This window comes from Microtus ochrogaster, unplaced genomic scaffold (genome assembly GCF_000317375.1).
Source record: "Microtus ochrogaster isolate Prairie Vole_2 unplaced genomic scaffold, MicOch1.0 UNK31, whole genome shotgun sequence".
NCBI classification, from domain to species: Eukaryota; Metazoa; Chordata; class Mammalia; order Rodentia; family Cricetidae; genus Microtus; species Microtus ochrogaster.
In genome coordinates, this window is record NW_004949129.1 from 842,977 (window position 1) to 866,077 (window position 23,101).

The window sequence follows — 23,101 nt, forward strand, 5'->3', positions numbered from 1 at the left end:
TTTTTTTGGTTTTTCGAGACAGGGTTTCTCTGTGGTTTTGGAACTAGCTCTTTTAGACCAGGCTGGTCTCAAACTCAAAAAGATCCACCTGCCTCTGCCTCCCGAGTGCTGGGATTAAAGGTGCTCTTAACTGCTGCACCATCTCTCCAGTCCCTTATAGTTTCTTATAAAAAGAAATATAGAAATATATACCTACTCACAGCTCAACAATTCTACTCCTAATATTGGTCCAAGAGAAAAGAAAAAATGTATCTACAAAAACACACACAAATCTTATAAAAGTTTTATTTATAACATCATCAAACTGGAAACAATGCTCATCCACAGAAGAGACAAAAATAAATCATCAACATCACAAGATGAACGTTTCAGATTCAACAAGGTACTGATGCAGCATCCAAGAACTAAAAGAGAGTGTTGACTGAAGGAAACTAGACAAAATTATGCACACTGGGTGACTTTGTGCACAAAGTTCCAGCATGCAGAACAGTAATGCATGGCAGCAGAAATCACTGCAATGTTTACCTTTGCAGCCAAGTGGAAAAGGGAACAAAATGGCACTCCAGCTTGATGGGGAAATGCTAATGTCTTGACCAGGATGAGGCAGACATAGCTTTCTCAAAACTGCACCTAGCCATATAGAACATTTTTCTTAACAAATTATCTTGAAGGAAGAAGGTGAATACGTTAGCAATTATGCAGTCATTGAGAGCCCAGAGGTGTCACTTAGCAGCATTAAATTTTATAAAGTTTAAAAAAAACTGGTATTATTTTCTTATTCTCTCGTTTCATGGCAAAAACAAGTGAGGCCCGTGGGATTCCATACCTAGAGAAAGAAAACACAGCTGGTAAATAAGGGTGTTACACCTAAATGGGCATCTAAATTAGTCACATGGAAATATGGCCACCAGGGCAGTAGTCTTCATTCCCACCAAGTTTCTTTGTCTTCAATATTAAATTTTGTAAAGAATTATGCATCAAAACAGAAATTCCTATTAAAGTAAATGGATTTATCGTTAGCAAACATTTATTAATGGTCTGTTATATGCTAAGGACCAGAGATAAGACATGGTATGTCTTAAAAGAGAATCTGTCAAGAAAAAAATAAAAACACCAATAAGCCTAAAAAAAGGAAAACACATATGAATTTGTGTGTTTTCATTTGAATTTTTCTTTGAGAATTTCATACAAGGTGTTTTGAGCATATTCATCCCCTCCCCTAACTCCTCCCATATCTATCCCCCTTTCCTGATCACCCAACTTTGTGTTGTCGCCAACCCTGCCCCCGCCTTCTTTTAAAACCCATCAGGACCAAATTGTGCTGCCCAGATACCCTTGGATATGTGGCCTTCCACTGGAAAGTGATCAACCTATCAGCAACAACAGCCTTAAGGAAAATTGATCTCTCGCTCCCAGAAGTCACCAATTGCCAATAGCTCCTCAACTAGGGACAGGACCGTGTGCTCACTGCTCCATGCTCAGATTTGGTCCTGCTTGAGTTTGCATGAGTCATCTGCACGCTGCCACAACCACTGAGTTCCTCGGTGCAGCTGCCTTGCTGTGTCGGACAAACACTGTCTCCTCATAATCATTTACCCCCTCGGGCTCCTAGGGTCCTTCTGCTCCTCTCTCCCATAATGCTCTCCCAGCCTTGGCGTGAGGAGTCTGATATGGGTATCCCAACCCAAGGCAGCTGGGTGCCATTTTCACTGGGTTTTAACATGAAAGTTGAGCCATGAAAGGAAGGGCAGGAGAAACAGTACCACGAGCTTGTAGAGTGGCTGGAGCTTGGTCTGTGAGATGAGTGTAAGGCAATGAGGTGGCTATGAACCATGGGAAGACCCTGTTTGCCAAGGTAGACAGTTTGGGTTGTATTGATGAAGAATAAAAATGGATTTTCAAAAGCTTGCTCTGGCAGCAGGAGTTGGTGGATGTCCTAAAACAAGAGCACATCATAAATGAAACAGTCGTGGTCGCCATCATGACCTTCCATGATATCTATTTGTTTCCCTGTTCCCAATTGTTTCTTCTTCTGAGGACTGTAAGCTGCAGACGTGTGTGTGTCCTGGCCCCTTTCCGTGTTCTCAGAGTACAGCTACTCCTTATTAGACAAAACTGCCTATCTATTCAAAAGCCAAAATGAACAGCTGTGTCCCTCCAATGCAATAACCAGCAGCCAAAACTCTCCAATCAGAACTTAGGTTAAGACAAAGAAAATATATCCTTTATTTTATCTAGAGTTAATTTGAAATAATAACATACAACATTATAACACTTTTTGGAGGTATTTTTTTTAGGTATTTTTTTTTTGAGATAGGGTCTTGATAGGTAGCCCAGACCATCCTCAAACTCCTGATCCTTCTGCCTGAGTCTCCCAAGTGCTGGGATTCCAGCCATGCACCACCACACCCTGCCTTACAATATGACATTTAAATTACCAGGGCCTATGATAGACGGCCAGTAGACAATAGAGTTTCTCTTCAAAGATATTTTGCAAGTTATTTATCAGTTTACTCCTGGAGTGTGATTTTATTTTCAGTTTTTACCTTTTCAAGTGTGTTTTTGTACCTTCTGCCTCACACCCTTTCCAGAACAGTATCCGTACACACCATGAAGCCCTCTAAGAATAAATAACACAGCCGGGTGGTAGTGGCACATGCCTTTAATCCTAGCACTCAGGAGGCAGAGGCAGGTGGATTTCTGCCTGTCTGAGGCCAACCTGGTCTACAGAGCGAGTTCCAGGACAGGCTCCAAAGCTACACAGAGAGACCCTGTCTATCAAAAAAAGAAAAAAGAAAAGAAAAGAAAAAGAAAAAACAAAAGAATAGGAAGACTATATAACACAAGGATTCAAATAACTTGTGAACAGAGGATCCTGGGATGTTATCTTACACACTTGTACATTCTCCTCATTTTTATTATTTTATTTACATTGGCAGCTACCTAGGAAACCATGCTCAAAAGCAAGAAAATAACTCTGTTTGGATTATGTAAATTCTCACTTGACCAGAGCAAGTGATTTTCTTTCCCTTATGAAGAATCTTAAAGGGACTAGGGAGATGGCTGGATCAGGAAAAAGTTTGCTGCACGAGTCTGAGGCTTTGAGTTCAAATTCCCAGCACAAAAGCTGGCCCAATGGTACCTTTGTAATCCCAGTGTTCAGGGGATAGAGGGAGACAAGAAAGTCACTAGAGCTCACCCGTCATCCAGCCTCCCCCCAAATGGGTGAGCTCCAGGTCCAGTGAGAGACCTTGTCTCAAAAGTTGAGATGACACATTCCTTTAACCATATCATTCGGGAGACAGATTCAGGTAGATCAATATGAGTCTGAGGCCTGCCTGGTCTGTATAACATAGTGAGTTCCAGGTCAGCTAGAGCTATATAGTGAGACCCTGTCTCCAAAAGAATAATAGTAAGGTTAAAAAAAAAAGGGCAATTTAAGACACCCAAAATTAATCTGTGGCTTGCACATAGACACAGCACACATGCATGCACACACACGCATACACGTGCACAGGCACACGCATACTGGGAGTGGGGTCTTATTGACTCTGGAAGCAGTTTTTTCTGTGTACTTTTGAAAGTGAAATAAAAACCACAATTAAAGCAAAAACATCATGAAAGGGTATCTACAATAGATTCCTAAAACACATGCAAAGAATTTCTGCCTCAAATCTGCATCCACCTGGTTCCATACCAGAGGATTTTACTCACTGGAACTGCTGTTTGAAACAGACATTACATAATCAGATGTCCCCTAATTCCAATAATCTCAACATTCACAAAATTGAGACTTTCATAAATAAGCAGATTCCATATAACAGGAGGTTAGATTTTGTGGCTTCCTTAGCTCTATGCCTAAGTACAGTTAGTGAGGTTTCCCAAATCTTCATCATAATTTCTGTCTCCACTGTCCTTAGAAACACAGGTAAGGACTATGGCTGTAGTCTGCGGTATATGATATACGTAGCCTGAACAATGCCTCATGTTGGAGCCCCAACACCAACATAAGTAAATAGTAACAGCTTTTTAAAAATAGCATAAGGAATCTAAGATGGAAATATGTGAAGGCAAAGCTTGCGTGTATGGTCATCCACCCTGGATATACCCAATCTCGACAACTAAGCAGGGCGGGCATGATTAGTACTTGGCTAGCAATTGAACATTTGAGATAACAAAGATCACAATTCAGATCCTGACAGCCAGTTTCTACTTTGGTCACAGGGCACACTTATACTCATTGCTCTAGAAAATGAACACACAGGCTTCACATTCAGTATATACCTTTTTCTTTGCCATGTAAGCACATGCTTCAAGCATACAAACACACACACACAAGCACATCAAGGTTGCTAGCCACCATGACCATTTTCATGAACAGACTGGATGCAGTATGGTGGCTGGTTAGCACAAACAAACGCATGCAATTTAATGAGCTGTGGTGTCTATTTTTAAAATAGACAAGAGCAATCAGTTTTCAAAATCAAAAACCTATGGAAATATTATTTTCTGTATCTCTCATGAGCTCTACCTAAAATGGCTCGATTTTTTGCTTTGGTTCCTAATTCTTTCAAAAGGATAATGTTCCCGATGGCCTTTTGCTAAAATAAGGATTGTACCCAAGCAGCATGTGGAAATGGCGTTAGTCCCCACTTAGTAACCTGAAGTTATCCTCTTTTTACAAGGCATAAAACTTCCTCGGTAAATAAACAGCACTAATGAGATGTTTGTAGGAAAACTGGCCCCCGTGGTGCTAGCGAAAACATTGGTGTGTCCTGTAAACACCCATTTGAAGGGCGATATAAAGGTCTCAGGAGGGAAGGAGACGTTTGGAGTCATCGGCCATACTGCATTCAGTCTGTTCATTCCTTCTCAGAAGATGGCTTCCGACGGCTCCCTTGCGTGCTGCTCTTCTGAGCCCTGTGCAGCTGCCTCGCCCTGTCCCACCGACACGACTTGCCTTCCCAGCACGTGTGCCACATCCAGATGCCAGACCCCGAGCTTCCTCTGCAGGGCTCACCTCTCGGCCGGTCGTCTCTCACCCTGCTACTTGGCCAGCAGCTGTAGCAATCCCTGCCTGGTGGGGAGCTGTGCCTGGTGTGAGGAAGGGGCGTTCAACAGCAACGAGAAGGAGACGATGCAGTTCCTGAATGACCGCCTGGCCAGCTACCTGGAAAGGGTGAGAAGCCTGGAGGAGAACAACGCCGAGCTGGAATGCAGGATCCGAGAGCAGTGCGAGCCTGATGCCCCATTGGTGTGCCCAGATTACCAGCGTTACTTCGACACCATCGAAGAACTCCAGCAAAAGGTTGTGTGTCCCTAATGCTTTCTGTTTGCCATTCCTGATTTCTCTTAATAGTTTTACTGGAGCAGGTTGCTTGATGGATGAAAAACACAGGGATTCCAGGAGCTAATATGCTGCCAGAAAAGAGGGCCATAGATAACAAGGAATGTCTCCATATCAGCACTAACTATGGAGTGACTATAGAAATGTCATCTCTCTGCAGAGTTCATGATCCACAGACAGGGAGAAACTGGACTATGATATCTAAAATCTGTTCTGTGTATATCATTGCATATTTATATGCTTTATCAAACAGATATTGAATACCACCTATATTAGTTCACCTGGTAATCATTTTCTTTTCATGTGTACGTGTGCATCCGAGCGGGGTTGGTGGGGGAAGTATGTGCACGTGTGGAGGGAATGTATGTATCTGTGAGGAGGCCTGAGGTCAAGGGCAAGTGGCCTCTGCTCCCCGTCTTGTTTCTTTGAGACAGAGTCTCTCAAGGGAGCTGGAGTTCACTGATCTGACTGGCTAGCCAGAGTCCCAAGGTTACTACTCTGTCCATCCCACCCACGCCCCCAGGACAAGGGGCAACAGGCACACGCTGCTAGACTTAGTTTTTTTTTTCCACGTGAGTTCTGCGGGATTGCACCCGCGTTCTCTTCTTGCATTGTAAAGGCTCTACTGGCAGAGCCATCTCTCCTTGTCCAATGGATGAATTTCTATGGCCATAGACAGAGATGCAGCTCTAGTAAATACTCGCAGAGGAGGAAACCAACAAAGCTCAGGAGGCAATGATGACTGCAAAGGGTCTTGTCTTGAGTCGCTTACAAAGGAAACCTTAAGCCGCAGAGATGGCTCGGCAGTGTACAGCAGCATTGTCCCACTCATGAGCAACCTGAGTTCAGTTCCCAGCACCCATATACAGCAGCTCACGACCACCCACAATTTCATCTCCCAAGGACCTGACACCCTCTTCTGACCACCTAAGGCAATGCACAAGTCTGCACACACAATCACACACAGACCCACAATCATGCACACACATAACTGGAAAAATAAAATAAAATCTCTTTTTAGAAAGAGAACATCCTCCTTTATTTCTGTATTTTGTTTCTAAATTGGCACTGCATGGTTTGGTTTGGTGTTTTTCTTCCTGGGACAGTTAACAGGAAACACAGGTTGAAAACGATGCTATGCTCACTGGCAAAGACTTCCATAAGCTAATGAATGGCACGGCTGTTAAAACAGACATGTGGGTTTCTCCCAGAGAGCTGTTGATTCCATGATGACTTACCTCTTAGATACTGTGCACGAAGGCAGAGAATTCTAGACTTGCTGTTCAGGTGGACAACTGCAAACTGGCCGCTGATGACTTCAGGTCAAAGTAAGTCCACTTACATTTATTTTCTCAACCACGCTGTATTTTAGATGTACATTTTCCATGTTAACTTTTAATCTAATTTGAAAATAATAATGGCACCATTGAGAGAGAAAATAATCCCAGATTAAGATATATTTTTAAACTGAGAAACTCGAACTCGCCATCATTTGGGATGCAAGGGAAATTGTGGCATATGGCTCCCTGGAGGCCACAGGTCACTCACCCTGTACCCCAGCACTCTGGTCAGTGTTTAGCCAAGTCAGCCCCTCCCCTCTCTTTCTCTTGCTGGGAAAGGTATGAGAGCGAACTGTCTCTTCGTCAGCTGGTGGAGAATGACATCAGCGGCCTTCGTGGCATCCTGGGTGAACTGAACCTGTGCAAATCAGACCTGGAGGCCCATGTGGAGTCGCTGAAGAGTGATCTCCTTTGTCTGAAGAAAGACCATGAAGAGGTAGGCCAAGTGGCTGCTGGACAAGGACAACAGGAAAAGTTCTACTGAGAGATTTCAAGGGTAAACTGAACTAGGGCAGACACTGAGCAAGCTGGACCGAAACCAGAGGCACGCCTACTGCGCGGCCTGAGCACCCAGTGTATCTCAAGGTAGATGTGACAGACAGTGTGTATCGTTTCTAGCATCACCCTCAGCAGGGGCAGAGGATGGGGCCACTCTACTGCCAGCCCTTGCTTGGGTGGAGAACTAACTCCCCTAATGTCTATCTCCTTAGCTCCACTGCACAACAAGAAAATTGAGCTGATGAACAGGCTGCGTGTCCCCTGCCAAAGAAAAGATAAATTGTCATGCGATATTAGGAGTAGCATTTTTAGATACTGTATATTTGTAACCTTGTTTCTATTATAAACTGTCACGAATGAAAAGCAGAGTTATGTAACAAAGTAAAACAAAAAATTATACTTTGAATATTTTGGTGGTAATAATAGCTAGAAATTACAGATGCATACCTTAGCATGCATCAGGAATTGTATAAATTTATTGTTTAACTCTTCCCTGTCTCACAATTACTCTCTGGGAAAGAGAACAATATTATAGTCATTTTTCAGATGAAGAAACTGAGACACTTGAAACTAGCAGGGAGAGTGGGGGGATAGAGAAATGGCCCAGCAGTTAAGACTGCTTCTTGCTCTTCCAGGGGACCCAAGATTAGTACCCGGCACTCATAACTGTCCCCAACTCCAGCTCCATGTGGCAACAGACATAGACATGTAAATTTTAAAACTCTTCCATAAACAGAAGTAATCAAAAGAGACTCAACCAAGAGAATCTGAACCAAAACCCCAGACTGTTACCCCCGTGCCAAAAATCAAAATAGGATTGCTGTTTGGTTTTTTTTTTTTTGTTTTTTTTTTTTATCAAATTGACATTACACACACCCCCCACTCTGGCATTCTTTACCCCATTCCCACTCTCAGGAGGTCAACGTGCTTCGTGAGCAACTTGGAGATCGGCTCAGCGTGGAGCTGGACACTGCCCCCACCATGGACCTCAACAAGGTCCTGGATGAGATGCGATGTCAGTATGAGACCGTGCTGGCCAACAACCGCAGGGATGCGGAGGAGTGGTTCGCTGCTCAGGTCAGTGCTCACCGGAAAGGGCGGGCTTCCGGAAAGGAACTGCGGGCTTCCGGTAAGGAGCACCCTAACCCCACTGTGTTTCAGACCGAAGAGCTGAACCAGCAGCAGATGTCCAGCGCCGAGCAGCTGCAGGGATGCCAGACTGAGGTGCTGGAGCTGAAGCGCAAGGCCAACACTCTGGAAATTGAGCTCCAGGCGCAGCAAACCCTGGTGTGTGGGACAACAAATGTCATCCCGTGTCAGCAGCATGCCCACAAAAGTCCAGGGAGATGCTCCCAGTTCACACAGCAGCTCTGAGTGTCCAGCTAGCCAGGGTGGCAGTTCCCCGCCTTTCTCCACATACATTGATAGTGCATATTGGAAGCAGAGCGACAGATCAACAGCTTTCTTGGTCTCCCCAGGGTGTCTTGCTGGTGCCCCAGGTCTAAGTATGTCCCCAATACCACCCACTAGAAACAAAAAGAGTCTCAGAACACAGTGGAAGCAGAGAGCTGAGCGGAAGGCACTTAACAGATTTTGATTCCCTTTTATCAATGGGCAATTTTCCAGTTTCATCATCGTGTCTAAAACACACACACACACACACACACACACACACACACACACACTCACACACACACACATAATTTTCCCAAGTGTTCATACTGCAGCTGAGATCTACACATTACCACACCCCTCCCCACCCAAGCATCAAGAACGCACCATGCAGTGAAAGTCACATACACCAGGTCCCATCAGGCATTCGCTGAGTTAGGTCCAAGGAGTATACCTACCTAGATGATCCACACCTGAGCATTCGTGTAGGCGATGCACGGTTTAATCTATGGCAGACACCTTCCCTAGCCTCATTGGACAGGGGGAGGGGGAAGCTAGGGTCAAGAGAAGTGAGTTCCAGAATGTTCTGCAGTTCTCAGTGGAAATGGAATCCAGGTGGTTGAACCCCCAATCTGCTGTCATTGCAATGACACTGTGCTGCTAGTCCCTGCCAGGTGCTCAGACCCAGAGTGGCTTCCCAGATGCTGTCAACCCTCCTTACGCTACACAAATAAGTCCTAGGGGGCAGCAGTCATAAAGATAGAGGTGACACATTTAAAGGCCTTGAGTAATTTTCAGGCACAGTAAGTGTTCCCAACTCATTTCACCCTCCCAGGCTCCCCATGACATGACTATAGAATAAAACGGAGTCTCAGAGAAGCTAAATAACTGAGCCTCAGAGCTAGAAAGGGGTACAGCAAAGGTCTGACATAGGGTCCTTCTGAGAAGGTCTTCCTCTCTGCAGACAGAATCTCTGGAATGTACTGTGGCAGAGACCGAAGCCCAGTACAGCACACAGCTGGCCCAGATGCAGTGTCTGATTGACAGCGTGGAGCACCAGCTGGCTGAGATCCGCTGTGACCTGGAGCGGCAGAACCAGGAGTACCAGGTGCTGCTGGATGTCCGGGCCCGGCTGGAGTGTGAGATCAACACGTACAGGGGCCTGCTGGAGAAGGAGGATTGCAGGTAAGTTCCACGGTTCTGCAGTCCCCCAAGTCCTAAAGGAGAATCCTGTTTCCATGAGGTCTGACCATGGTCAACCCCCACTAATAGATTTAGGGAGGTTTTCTTTTTTAAAAAAAAAAACAAAAAAGAAGTGAAGAAAAGGCCTGGCTAGGTGGCTCAGTGCATGTTTTAGTTACTTCTCTGCTTCTGTGACCAAATACAAGTTAAGGACAAGAGTTGATTTTGGCTATGCATTACCAGTGGGCAAGAGTCTGTCGTGGCAGGGCAAGATGGCAGCAAGCCTCAGGCCAGACAGCAGGAGAAGGGAGTTTAGAGATCAGATCTTCAACTACAAATGCAAAGCAGGGGGCGTGATCCGGAAGTGGTGCAAGACTATAAACTCTCAAAGCCCACCCTCAGTGACATACTTCCTACGGTAAGCTGCAACCTCCTCACCACCACCACCAGAAAGCCACACCAATTGGGAACCAACTTTTTAAATATCCGAATCTATAGGGGGCATTTCTCATTCAAACTACCACAGTGGGTAAAGGTCCTTACTGCCGAGCCTGATAATTGGTGTGGTGGTCGATGGTCTATCCCTGAAACCTACGTGATGGAAGAGACTGACTCTATGGGCTGTTATCTGACCTACACACACACCTCTCTCTCTCTCTCTCTCTCTCTCTCTTTCTCTCTCTCTCTCTCTCTTACTCACTAAGTCTAAAAAGAAAAGGCTGAGGCTGAGTCTATGATAGTGGAAAAGCCCAAAAATATTCTCACATTCTGAAACAATAATTTTCATAGATGACATTCCCACAAGAGGAAATCGGGACCGTATGTGATATAACATTTGACAAACTACAGACAAGGGGCTGCACAGCAATCCCTACTGCAGAACGTATAGCAGTACTGGAGGTGGAAGTAATGACTGTCCTGGGTCCAAAGATAGCACAGGAGACAAATCCCAGGCCTCTCCCCAGCACCATTTGTAAGGCAAGTTGTGTTCCTGAGACAGCATGCTGCCAAGATCCTCTTGCTAAACTTAGTTTGAATTGGTCTTCCCCAGGCTCCCCTGCAATCCATGTTCTACAGTGCCCACAACAAGCAGCACGTGTGAGCCATGTTCAGCCTATGTGATTTGCACAGTTGAAAACTGTTGTGCGTGACTATTCCATCTCCAGCAAGGTGGGTGGAGATTTGGTGCCGGTGCTCAAGAAAGAAGTCCAGCCTCAACCAGACCTCACTCAGTCGGGACACACGGATCCGCCTAGGAGTCAAAACCTCAGCCTGGCATACCCAGTGCAAAAACAGGGATCCACCCAGTTTACAGTGCCTGACAATCAGCCCTGAGCGGCTGGGTCTGTTGATGATGTCTTCTACCTTAAGCAGGAGTGTGGTATTCTGAAAGCCCATAAAGCATTCTTGTTAATCTCCAAATAAAACTTGTTTCATTTCTTTAGGATGGTTAAGTGTAGTTTAGTGACTAATTGCCATTGGTCATAATGGCCTTTTAACAGAAGAGAACTTGTCTAAACCCATGACTCTGGTTTGAATTTGCATAAATTCGAACTGAAAGTATCTTCAGCCCTCAGATTAGATAATCCATGAGAAATGTTGCATATCTAAACAGATCAGATCTGAGAAATTTTGCATATCTAAAAATAGGTATTTGTATGTATCTTTCTCGGAAATAAAATAACATTTATTTTACTTTTAATTCTAAATGTACAAGGTTCTCCTATTTTATCTTGTGCATATTAAACAAAAATACTCTCAGTTCCATCCCATGAATGGCCAGTATTTAGTCAGGACTTCCAGTTTTCTTCTTATAATTGGTTTTTCCACATAGTGGCAATTATACTTAACAGTTCGCATGGTTATTTAATTTTTCCCTTATGTTATTTAAGCATTTTTCATCCTAATTTAAGAGAAAACATTTTTTGTGTTCATCATTTTAGTGGTTGGGTTGCTTAATATATAAAATGTTACACCTAGGTATAAAAACAATTATTTTAATACATTTTAAAAGCAAAGTAGAGCCAGGTGTGATCTACTGCAATTCACATTTGCAATCTTAGCAATCAGAGAGAAAAAAGCAGCATCAGCAAGATTGCTTCCATTCAAGACCAGGTTGGTGTAGTATGAACTTAAATCTGGTGTCTATAGCTTCAAGGCTGTAGAGCAAGGAATACGTAATGGGCTCCAAGACTATAGAAAAAGGCTGTGCTAAAAGAAAGAAAGAAAGAAAGAAAGAAAGAAAGAAAGAAAGAAAGAAAGAAAGAAAGAAAGAAAGAAAGAAAGAAGGGAGAGAAGGAAAAGATTAAATACATGTTCATTTCTTTATTCTTCCTCCTAAGAGAAATCCCCAGGATTCTTTTAGTGTAATGTTTTGTTAATTCTTGGAGAATTTCGTACATGAATTTGCTCATATACATCCCCACCCCTAACTCCACACAGACCCTTCCTACCTTAGTGTCCTCTATTTTTCTAACCCCCTTAGTCCAGTTGCTGCTGTCTGTATATTCACGAGTGTGGGGCCATCTACTGGAGCATAGTCTGCCTACCAAGGACCACACCCTTAAAGAAAACGGACTCTCCCTCCTGAAGAAGCCATCAACTGTTCATAGCTCCTTGACTAGGGGTGGGGAATTGTGGGTCCCTCCTCACTCCATGGTGAAATGTTGACTGACATCCACAGTTGAAGCAAGCTCACGAGTGCAGCAATCCTTCCACGCTCAGATGATGCTGTTGGCTTCTGGACCTCCGGCTCTTACAATCTTTCTACCATCTCTTTTACGATAGTCCCTGAGTCTTGGAAGCAAGAGCATGTTGTAGATGTCTCATTTTTGACCGAACATTCCCCTGACACATATTCTTTGCACTTTGACTAACTGTGAGCGTTTGTGTTAACCACTATGCACTACACAAAGAAACGTCTCTGATGAGGTCTGATAGCTGCACTCATCTATGGGCACAGAGATGTGAATTTAGAGGGCAGGCTGATAACATATCCATTTAGCAAAATAGTGGCAGGAGATATGCAAGTTAACCAACAGGGGTAAATCTTCTGGTCAGTACCAACCTGATTTCTCTATGGCCTGTGACCATAGGGCTTTAGTGTCTTTGGCAATAGGATTTTATCATTAAGTCCGGAGAAACCCTGCAATTCTACAAGAAACAACTATAATATGCTGAAAAGTGGAAGAAGTTAAACCATCTGAAGATTAGAGGTTCAAAAGATGACTTTGAGGTGGGACCCCCAGATTTCCTTTTAGCCTCTTATATCCCAAAGCAGGAGCTGGGGGTGTGGGGTAAACATCCCAGTAACATCAAGAAGTATAAACCAGAAAATGATGTATCAATGGAGACCTTGAGCTCTCGGGATGAAGAACCAGAAAGGGACCACCTAGAAAGATATAAAACCTTTACATACTAGCCACTCAGCCCAAACAAATGCCACAGGGACAGAAGATCATTTTGTCTGTCACCATGCCCACCAGGAAAGGCCAAGTGAAAAATTCAGACTTCTGTCTTTTCCAGGCCACTAAGGCCACTGGAGTCCCCACTGGAGTGAAGTCAGAGAAGGCTAAGGAAGGGGCCCAGGGCTTTCATTCTCACTGGGTGATACTGAGAAGACTGTCTGGTGAGCTTAGACATGATGCCTCATTCTAGCTGTGAGAAATCTTCTTCAGGGGTGGTATCCAAGGAAGCCTGGAGATAAGCAACAAGGGCACACAGGAAGCAATAATGAGACGCTATCCCACCCAGCCAGGCAGTACCTGGAAAGGAGCCTGAAATCTCAGCCTTCTGGCCCTAAGGAAGAGACTTTCCATTGGGTGTTAAAATAGGAAGTAGAGAACCCAGGACTCCACGCCTCTTTGGCAGCATGAGATAGTATCTCCCATTGCTTTCAAAATGATGTCAGGGAGACCTGTTTGAACAAGATTGAAATGACAGCCAGAGTCTCACAATAAAATATCCCAATGTTCCTGTGTCTATCAAAATTTATTCGTCATTTCAGAAGCCAGGAAAATGTCAACTCAAATGAAAAGGTACAAACAATAGATTCCGAGGTGCCCCCTGGAGATGCTAGAATAGCCCGATGAGGATTCAATGACGTCATCATAGAAATGCTTCCATGACCATGTTCTGACTAGCTTCTTCAACCAATGAAACACACAGCAGTGGCTCAGTGAAGATGTCAGGAAGAGCAAGAGAAAATTTCAGAACTGAAAAATGCCATCAGTCCAACATGTGACTCTCTGGATAGGCTTAGCAACAGAACTTCGTTGGTGTGCCAAAAGAAAAGAGAAGAAAATCTGATCACAGAACAGGGAAACACCAACCAGCCTGAACAACGAAGAGAAATTAATCCAGAAACCATGGAGCATTCTGGGGAGCTTTGGGACCAGATCAGAAGGGCTAAGCTTCGTATCCCCCATCTCAGGGAGGGGAAGGAAAGTGGATAGCAAAGTGTATTTGAAGAAATAAAGGCTGAAACTTTCCCACATTTTACAAAAGTCAAACAGATAGATTCGGGAAGATACACCAACATCCTAAAGGATAGATTTAGAAGCAAGAGTTCACGCATGATATACGATGACAAACTTCTGAATACCGAAGAGCAAGCGTTAAAATACGGATGAGAGAGAAATAAAACTTCTCTACTGGAAGAAAACTGTTTAAATGATGGTAGATTTGACACCATAAACCATTGTGTGAGTTTTTGTCATGGAGATGAACATCTGAGAGGAACAGCTTAAAGTAGGAGAGATTTATTTCTGATCATGGTTTCAGGGTTTCAGGCCATGGCCAGTTGGGTCCATTGGGCCAGTAAGCCAGGCTGAGTGTGTAGCAGAGAATGGTCAAATCATAGTGACCAGGAAGTGGAGAGACAGACAAACAGGAAGATGCACACCACCTCCAGTGACTTCCTGCAACCCGACCCTATCTACCTCTTCAAGCTTCCCCCACTCCTCAAAATCTTGGCACCCCATGGAGGTAAGTCCTCAACACATGAGTCTCTGGGGGACACTGCATATCCAAATCACTACAACCATGGAGGCCAGTAGGAAGAGGCACAATTTTTTTCAGATGCTAAAAGAAATTATCAACACGTATGTTTCTCTTATGTTTATGTGGTTATATATTCGCTCAGAAGATGACCGCTTTAGAGGCTGGGAATGGAGCACAGTGGATAGAGAACTTGACTTGCATGCCCAAAGATCTGGATTTGATGACAGCACTGGACTTGGTGGTGCATGCCTAGAATCCTGACACTCTGGGAGTGGACAAAGGAAGGCTCCAGAGATCACATCTACTGTAACTACAGAGCAAGTATAAAACCGGCCTGTATATCCAGTTGTAGCAGCATATATGCGTGTCTGTGTGTATGTATGTATACATATATATGTATTATTAATTTACATTAAGTATACAAATTAGCTGGTCTTCTTGTCACATTTTCACATATATAGACAATGTATTTTGATCACACTCAACACCCTTACTGACCCTTAAACCCTCCCCCAGGTCCCTTTCCTCTTCCCAGATTGCTCTCTGTTGACTTTCATGTCTGTTTATTTCTAGATTCTGCTCACTTATGAAAGAAACACGATCCACCCCCAACCCCGAGCCTGACTTAGTTTGCAACCATGGTGATCTCTAACTCCACCCCTTTTCCTGCAAATGACAGCATTTAGGAGATTGCACAGAACTAAGATGGCCCAATGCTTTGATGTTAATTTCCTGATTTTGCATCTGTAGTCTAATTAAACAAGATGTAAGTACTCAGGCAGCAGAGTTTCCAAGTCCTTGGCATGTCTTCCTCCTAACTTCCTGTGCATATAAAATTAATTATCTCAAAATCTAATTTTTTTTAAAAACTCAGTAGACAGCTAAAGAATAATTCCTCATTTTTTTTCTAGTTCTCTTTTGAACACTCATAAAAAATATACTAATAGCAGTTAACATAGGTTTAAAGTAAAATCGAATTTCAGACCTAAAACTTTATATCAAATTTATTTAGATAACACATCTCTTCTAACAATGAAAAGTTGTGAAAATACTTAAAATACTTTCCAGACAAATTAACATCCCAACTCCAGTATTGCTCCGATGATAAAACTGGTAAGAAACACAAAGTGCAATGCTAGAAAATTGCAAACTACAGCTATTTGGAATGTTCCAGCAGATAAGCGTCTTCACAGGTTGTTTGGCTATCGCCTGCCTGTTCTCTGTCTTCATCATACTTTTGTTTCAGCTGTAAGATTACAATATATAGAGTATTATTCATATATAGTTAATTTCAATATATATTAAATAATGTATTTTTATTTATCATATATGTATATTTCTGTTTGTTTGTTTGTTTAACATTTTTCTCAGTACCTATAAACACTTCTTGGAGAACTGTATGAGTTTCCCATTAGAAAGCTAGTCACGGCTAACTCCCACCATGCAGAACAATCGTATGGTCAGAAAATCTATCTGTCTTTGGAAAATTAGAGACTGTCTGTAGCTTGGGAGCATGTAAAATGAAAGCAGGAAAGTCTTTATCACGGGTGGTCACTTGGGGGACCCCACCCAGTTACCTTTAGGAACTCAGCCCTTTATGTAGTATTAAACTGGCATTATTCTAATGGTTAGCCCCAAATCTAACCTGTTTTTGAATGCCCCACCCACCCCACCATTTACAAATGATGTTAAGGCTGGAAAGTCGAGCTTTTTTGGCAATAGCCCACTTGCACAGGCTGAATGGCCATTCCTTTCTATCTCCCCACAGTGATTTAAAATCTCTAAAATTGCAAGACCTTTTTTTATCTTACCTCACAGATGTATAATTACATTTGTACAGCAACTCAAATATGCTTTTTAATACTGAAAACTTATAAGCCAGTATTTATGACTGACATGAATCTAGATCATTATGCACTCTCCAGCTCACCCCACAACAAATTAATTGATGCCAATGATGCTGATGCTGCTGACGATGTTGCTGCTGCTACTGATGATGCTGATAATGATGGTGATAAACCAAGAGCAAATTCTACACAAAGGGCAGGGATGTCTGTCAGTCCTGGGTGCCTTCACATCTCAAAACAGTGCTGAGGGGTCTTTCTCCACCGCATTTCAGCACTGCGTACGTGCACATTACGCAGTAGGTGTTCGGGATTGTCAATTAATTAATTTTAATTAATTAATTAATAACTAATAAAAATTTACCCAGTGAAATGTAGAAGGTTCCTCATTTTTATTGAGAATATAATGTTTCCATAGTATTCGTAATTTATTTAACAGCATGCCTGTAATTTTGATACTTAGTGTTACATAAAAATGATGGCAACCTCTCATCTATAAGCACTGACACACACACACACACTTGCATTCTATAGTCCATAGCAGCCCACCAGAAGGACTCTAATGAAGAACAATGGCCTTGAACCTCAGCTCTAAGAAGTATTCACGACTTGTGGAGAACTCATGACTGAATTCCTCTCAGTGTGTATTCAGGACAGTCCGGTCTTACTTCACAGCGGGAGTTATGTTTGAATAGTACATTGCTAGGCAATATTTTTCATTTTGTGAATGTCAGAGTGTAGTTATGCAAACTTGGGTGACTGGCCAGTCAGGCCTCTTGAGGTAATAAAAAATGTGGGAAACATAAGCTAAATGAGGCTGCTGCTATGTAACACAACATCCTACATCATGGGAGTTTCACAGTTGTTCTGCCTTTGAGACAGGGTATAGCCGTGTAGCCCGATCTCTTCAGACTCACAATCCTCCTACCTTAGCCACCCAAGTGATGGAATTACAAGCATGCACCATCATTCCTGGTGAGCATAAGGCTTTATAGCAAGCTGTTCTATAAATAGAAAGAATGTATTCTAAAACAATCATTAAAGAAACAGGAGTAAATCAGTGAACCAGTGAATAGTTTATAATCATGCCCTGCACAGAACTGAGTGTGCTATAATGCTGATAGCACCGTCTGCTTGCACCAGCAGCAGCACAAACACTGCATAGGACATCACAGTGGCCACAGTGTCACGGGGTGATGGGAATTTTTTAGTTCCAATGTACTATGATCCCATCTTTGTCTGTACAGTCCATTGCTAACTGATAATATTTTTTATTGAAGACACAATTGTGTTTGCAATTCGAGGAGCCCTTACTGGCTCTACAGAAGGAGCAAAGCCCTGCTGAGCCCTCAGCTACCCACCACAGGCTGACTGTTAAGTCATCTTCCTCTGTCCTGCACAGCCCCACACCCAGAGGTCTCTGGTGTGGCAATGCCTGCCATTTTCTCTCAGATTTGCTCTTACAGGAGAGACATTGGACTTAAACTTTACTACTTTAAAACCCCAAAATTATAAGACTGAAAGAAGAGAAAACACATAGAAGCCCAGAACTTGGAACATACTTCAGGATCTTGAATTCGGGTCTGGATAGATGGCTCAGTGGTTAAGAGTGTTTGTTGCTCTTTCTGAGAATGGGGGCTTGGTTTCCAGCACTCACATGGTGGCCCACAACCACCTGTAACTCCAATTCCAGGGGATCTAATGCCCTCTTCTGTCCTCTGTGGGCACCAGGCACATGCATGTTGCACAGACATGCATGTAGTCAGAATACTTATGATTTTAAAAAAATCAAAGATTTGATAACATTTTGTCAACTGTCATAGAACAGGAATGTCCATCTTCCCTTGTGCCCCGTAGAAGAGAAAAGCTAAGCTTCTCTTTGGGATAAATGGAATATTTAAGTGTGATGTTAACAAGTCAAAGCTTTAATAATAGGCAAAGACTGCTCACCACACAGAGAACACTGTTAAATGTAGATTGGACTCCGTTGCCCTTAAAACATTTTATGGATGAAAACAATTAGCTAAAAAAATTAAGAAGTCACAGACTGAGTGAAAACACTCAGTTCATTTCTTATTAAATATAAAGTACAATATATTACATTTTAAATATATAATACATAAACATATTTATATATGTTCTGAATTTTTTCTTTAGTGTATTTATAGTGAAATTCTGTTCTCTCTAGAAGTGAAACAAAGACTTAATATATTAACATTATATATAAACACATATTTGTGTTTTGAATTTATACATATATCAGTATCTTTCTGGCAAAATCCCTGTCCTAGGACATCTAGCTAGGCTCCCAAGAGAAAGAACTAATATGCACACACAGAGAAGCCTTGTTCAAAACATCTAACAAAGGCCATATTCTTAATAGAAGCAAAATAGAAATATTCCAGCTGTTCACACAAAGCACCATCTAAGCTGAGGCAGGAGAATAGTAGGCAGCAGCAATAATGAGTTATCAGAGCATGGATGAATCTCGGATACCTGATGAGATGAAGATCTCAGGGACAAGGAAGTATAAACAATATGATTATATTTATATAAGCCTCAAGAACACACAAGGCTTGCCTACAGTGTTGAGTATCTGATGTAGGGGCCACTGTGAGGGGGGTGATTTAGCTGGGGAAAAAACAGAAAGGAAGTTACAAGGCTGATGTCTGCTGTTTTATCTCTTAATCTGGGTGATTGTGGCAGTGTGTGTGTGTGTGTGTGTGTGTGTGTGTGTGTGTGTGTGTGTGTAAACCTCTGTAGGCTATAAAATTATAATCTGTGTTGCAACTGTACACATGAACCTTCACTACTTTTCTCATATATTCAAATTCCAAATAGATCAAAATTTCAGATGTGAAACGTAAATCACAAACAGGCTAAAAAGAAAATGAAGAATTCACCTAACACTTCAGAACAAGGAAGGGCTTTGTAAGAGCAACTCAAAATTAAGAACCTATAAGATATTGATAAGCTTGACTTTAACATTTGAGCCATTTCAAAATCTCAAAGTTGTGTAAAGTCCAGAAGGAGACATATAGCAGTGTGAACAGTAGCTTCCTTTCGCAATCTGTAGATCTGCACGATAGCTTCTTTCTTTCAGTGTGTTTTTATATAAAGTCCACAAATTGATTTATTACTTTCAGGACCAAAATAGGAAAGTCCGGAAGTTAGTGCTTCTCTTCATCTTACTGCTTCTCTCCTTGCAAGCTGATTCTCTCATGACTCACTTCCTTATTTTGCACAATCGGACGGATTCCCCTTTGATTCCTGCAAAGCCGCAATCCATCCATTAACTCCTACTCTGGACTCTTCCATATCTTAGTTATTACGTGGTCAGTTTTCCTTTCCCTGTAAGCACGTGTGTTTCCCACCCATGAAATCCCTCTTCCTCGTAGTTCTGAAGCTCTTCTTCCACAGAAGCGCCGGCTGCCCCCTTTTCATTGTCAAAGAACAGTGGGGATTTGCCACTATCCATTTTCCACCGCCTGCTCATTTTTGTTCATTTTCAGCATTGTGGCTATGCCGTGGCTCGTCTTCATAATCTATCTTGATGCGTTTCTTTATCAGTCTTGAGACAGTCAACAAGCAAAATTTGGGGGACTCTTAAGATAGCCAACAAACACAGTAGTTGAACATGCAGAACTTTTTAATGATTCCTGTGGAACAAATTCAAGTTTTTGGTTGCCTGGCAACGGTTGCCAGCATGCCCTTGACCTAGCCAGCCTTGTCCTGTAGTTCCTCTTCATTCTACCTAGGCTGGATCCTCAGTCATCTTCCATGCTCTTCCTGCCTAGTCCCTCCACTGAGTTTTACTGTTGATGATTTCTGCCATTTTCCCTTATCTGTGTGTTTCATGTCTGCTCCTAGGGAGACAGCACTCATCTTCTCTGCATGGTGATCCAGAATTGTCCCCAGAGTGTGGGTGTGGCTGACAGTCTAAGTGACTTCAGGATTTTCCCCATTGGTTTTAAACATTCTGTTTATCACATATTAAATCCAAATCTGCTTGGGACTCTTTTCACAGGATGTTCAGTCAATTGTATTGGTCTGACTATTCACACGTCAACAACATGCTATTTTTTTTTTTTTTTGGTTTTTTTCGAGACAGGATTTCTCTGTGGTTTTGGAGCTTGTCCTGGAACTAGCTCTTGTAGACCAGGCTGGTCTCGAACTCACAAAGATCCGCCTACCTCTGCCTCCCAAGTGCTGGGATTAAAGGCGTGTGCCACCACCGCCCGGCTAACGTGCTATTTTAATTACTAAAGTTTTGAGTTTTTTTTGTAATATCTTGAAAGGGCTATTTCTATTTCCATGACTGATGTCTCTCATAAATCTCCAAAATATCATATCTGGTTGAGAAAAAGCATTTATTTTTTTAGAAGATCTGAATACATTATTGGTATGTGAATTAAACTAACACAGACACAGTTGAGATTTTATTTAATGATGTAAATTCTGTTTTCATCCAAGAGCACGACATGCCTTCCTATTTATTCCGGTTTTCGGTCCTTAGCTGAAGTTCAACATGCTGTTCATGCAAATATTGTACCTTTGAAACAAAATTGATTACTATAATTTTATGTTTGCTGCTACTATTCAGAATTATGGGGTTCCTTGCAAATGTGTCCATGACCTAACCTCAGAGCCTGTTATATATTATGCTACATGGCAAAAGGGACATAAAGTTGCTAATTACCTGATTATGCTGAATTATTTGGGTGGTCCCACTGTATCACAGGGGCCCTTAAATGGGTCAGAGAGGCAGACGTTGTGCCACAGTGGTGTGATGCTAGCAAAACTCAAGGGTCCCTTTTGGTTTTGAAGCTGGAAGAGGACCACAAACCAAGGGCGTTATATTCATCAAATTTCCATCACTGTGGGGAGAAAAATACTTATGTGAACCACCTTGAAGGAGGAAACGTTTGTTTTGCCTCGTTCTTATACAAGTTGCAGTCCATAGTGAGTTGTCTCGCTGTGGAAGCACATCACAATGGAAGTGTTTGGTGGAGGAGGCAGCCAGGAGGGAGGGGCGTGTGCTGGTTCATGTTGGACACCCAAACAGCTATTGTCATCTAAAAAGAGAGAACCTCAACCGAAGCGCCTCTGTCAGATAGACCTGTAGGCATGCCTGGCGCTCACTTTCTTGATTAGTGACTGATATGGAAGGGTTCATCCTTCTGTAGGCAGTGCCACTCCTGGGCAGGTGATCCTGAGAGGTATAAGAAAGGCAGCTTACTGTGAACCCGGAGAACATGACAGTAAGCAGCGCTCCTCCATGGCCTCTGTTTCGGTTCAGGCTTGAGTTCCTGGCCTGACTTCCCTTCATGATAGACTGTAAGATGTAGGATGAAGCCAGGCATGGTGGAGCACACCTTTAATCCCAGCATTTAGGAGGCAGAGGCAGGCGGATCTTTGTGAGTTCAAGGCCAGCCTGGTCTACAAGAGCTAGTTCCAGGGCAGGCTCCAAAGCTACAGAGAAAACCTGTCTCAAAAAAAAAAATATGTAAGATGAACCTTTTCTTCATCATCTTTGCTTTTGGTTGCGGTGTTCCCCACAGCGATAGGAAGCAGAAAGGACAGCGTTAGGGCCCAAGATCTCCTCCACAGACATACCCTCCTTGATCTAACTTCCTCCCTACCTCCTGAAGATTTACCATCTCCCCATAGCAACCACATTGATTGACCAAGCCAATGACACATGGATCTTTAAGTGACATTAATCCAAGTATAGCAGGTGTGGGTCACCTCTAGAAGATGGGAAAAGTAAGAAAACCATTCTCTTTTATAGCCTCCATGAAACACCGGAATCAAGTAACTTCTTAGAAATGATGAAGTGCTGTTTTCCTCAGGAAGAACACGCCTGCCTTCAACATCAAATCAAGCCCGACAGAATTCATGTAATGTGTAAACACTGAGCAATAAAACTGCTATAAAATATGGGCTGTGGGCAATCAAAAAATTCTCAGTGTCTTTCCTAAGAAGCACCTTGTTAGACTCGAAGCCTATCAGGAAACTTCTTAACATAATCCCAGCAACTGGACCTGCAGAGCCCTGTTTGAACATTTTAATCCATATTCACCATGTCTGAGTGATAAAAATAGGGAACTGAGCTGTTCAGATCAAAACCAAAGTGAAATGCTGGTTTCCAAGTTCTCAGGTAATTATCAGATATTAATAGTTTCCCTTTTCTAAAGAAGAAAGGAAAAGAGGGTTGGACTCATTCCTGGTGAAGCTGAATGTCAGCTAGAGAGGTCAACAAGGATTTAAAGATCGTAACACACTCACGTCTGCTTCATAAGGGCTGCTGGGAACAGCGTGAGGGCAGCTCCTTTTGAAGACCCAACGTGAAGCTCTGGGCCCGATGACAAGCAGTAGTTGTGATGGGTAATAACTTAGTAACCACCTAAACGCACATTTTAATGAGACAAGTAACTCTTCCCAGGCGAGTAAAAAGCAGATTAATGAGACGTTCCTGTGGGGTTCGACATAAACAT

The 23,101-nt window shown here is 42.8% G+C and overlaps 1 protein-coding gene across 2 annotated transcripts; it reads left to right on the forward strand.

Annotated features, from left to right (window-relative positions):
* The first annotated feature begins 4,879 nt into the window (after window positions 1-4,879).
* Krt40 (keratin 40) lies at window positions 4,880-10,910 on the forward strand. 2 transcript variants are annotated; one of them, XM_005368239.1, is made up of 7 exons: window positions 4,880-5,308; window positions 6,593-6,675; window positions 6,967-7,123; window positions 8,101-8,262; window positions 8,347-8,472; window positions 9,542-9,762; window positions 10,811-10,910. In XM_005368239.1, the coding sequence occupies exons 1-7, from the start codon at window positions 4,880-4,882 to the stop codon at window positions 10,908-10,910; spliced, it is 1,278 nt and encodes a 425-aa protein (XP_005368296.1). The 2 variants fall into 2 exon arrangements, with proteins under 2 accessions (XP_005368296.1, XP_026645685.1); XM_026789884.1 differs by lacking the exons at window positions 6,593-6,675; window positions 6,967-7,123.
* Window positions 10,911-23,101: the final 12,191 nt, after the last annotated feature.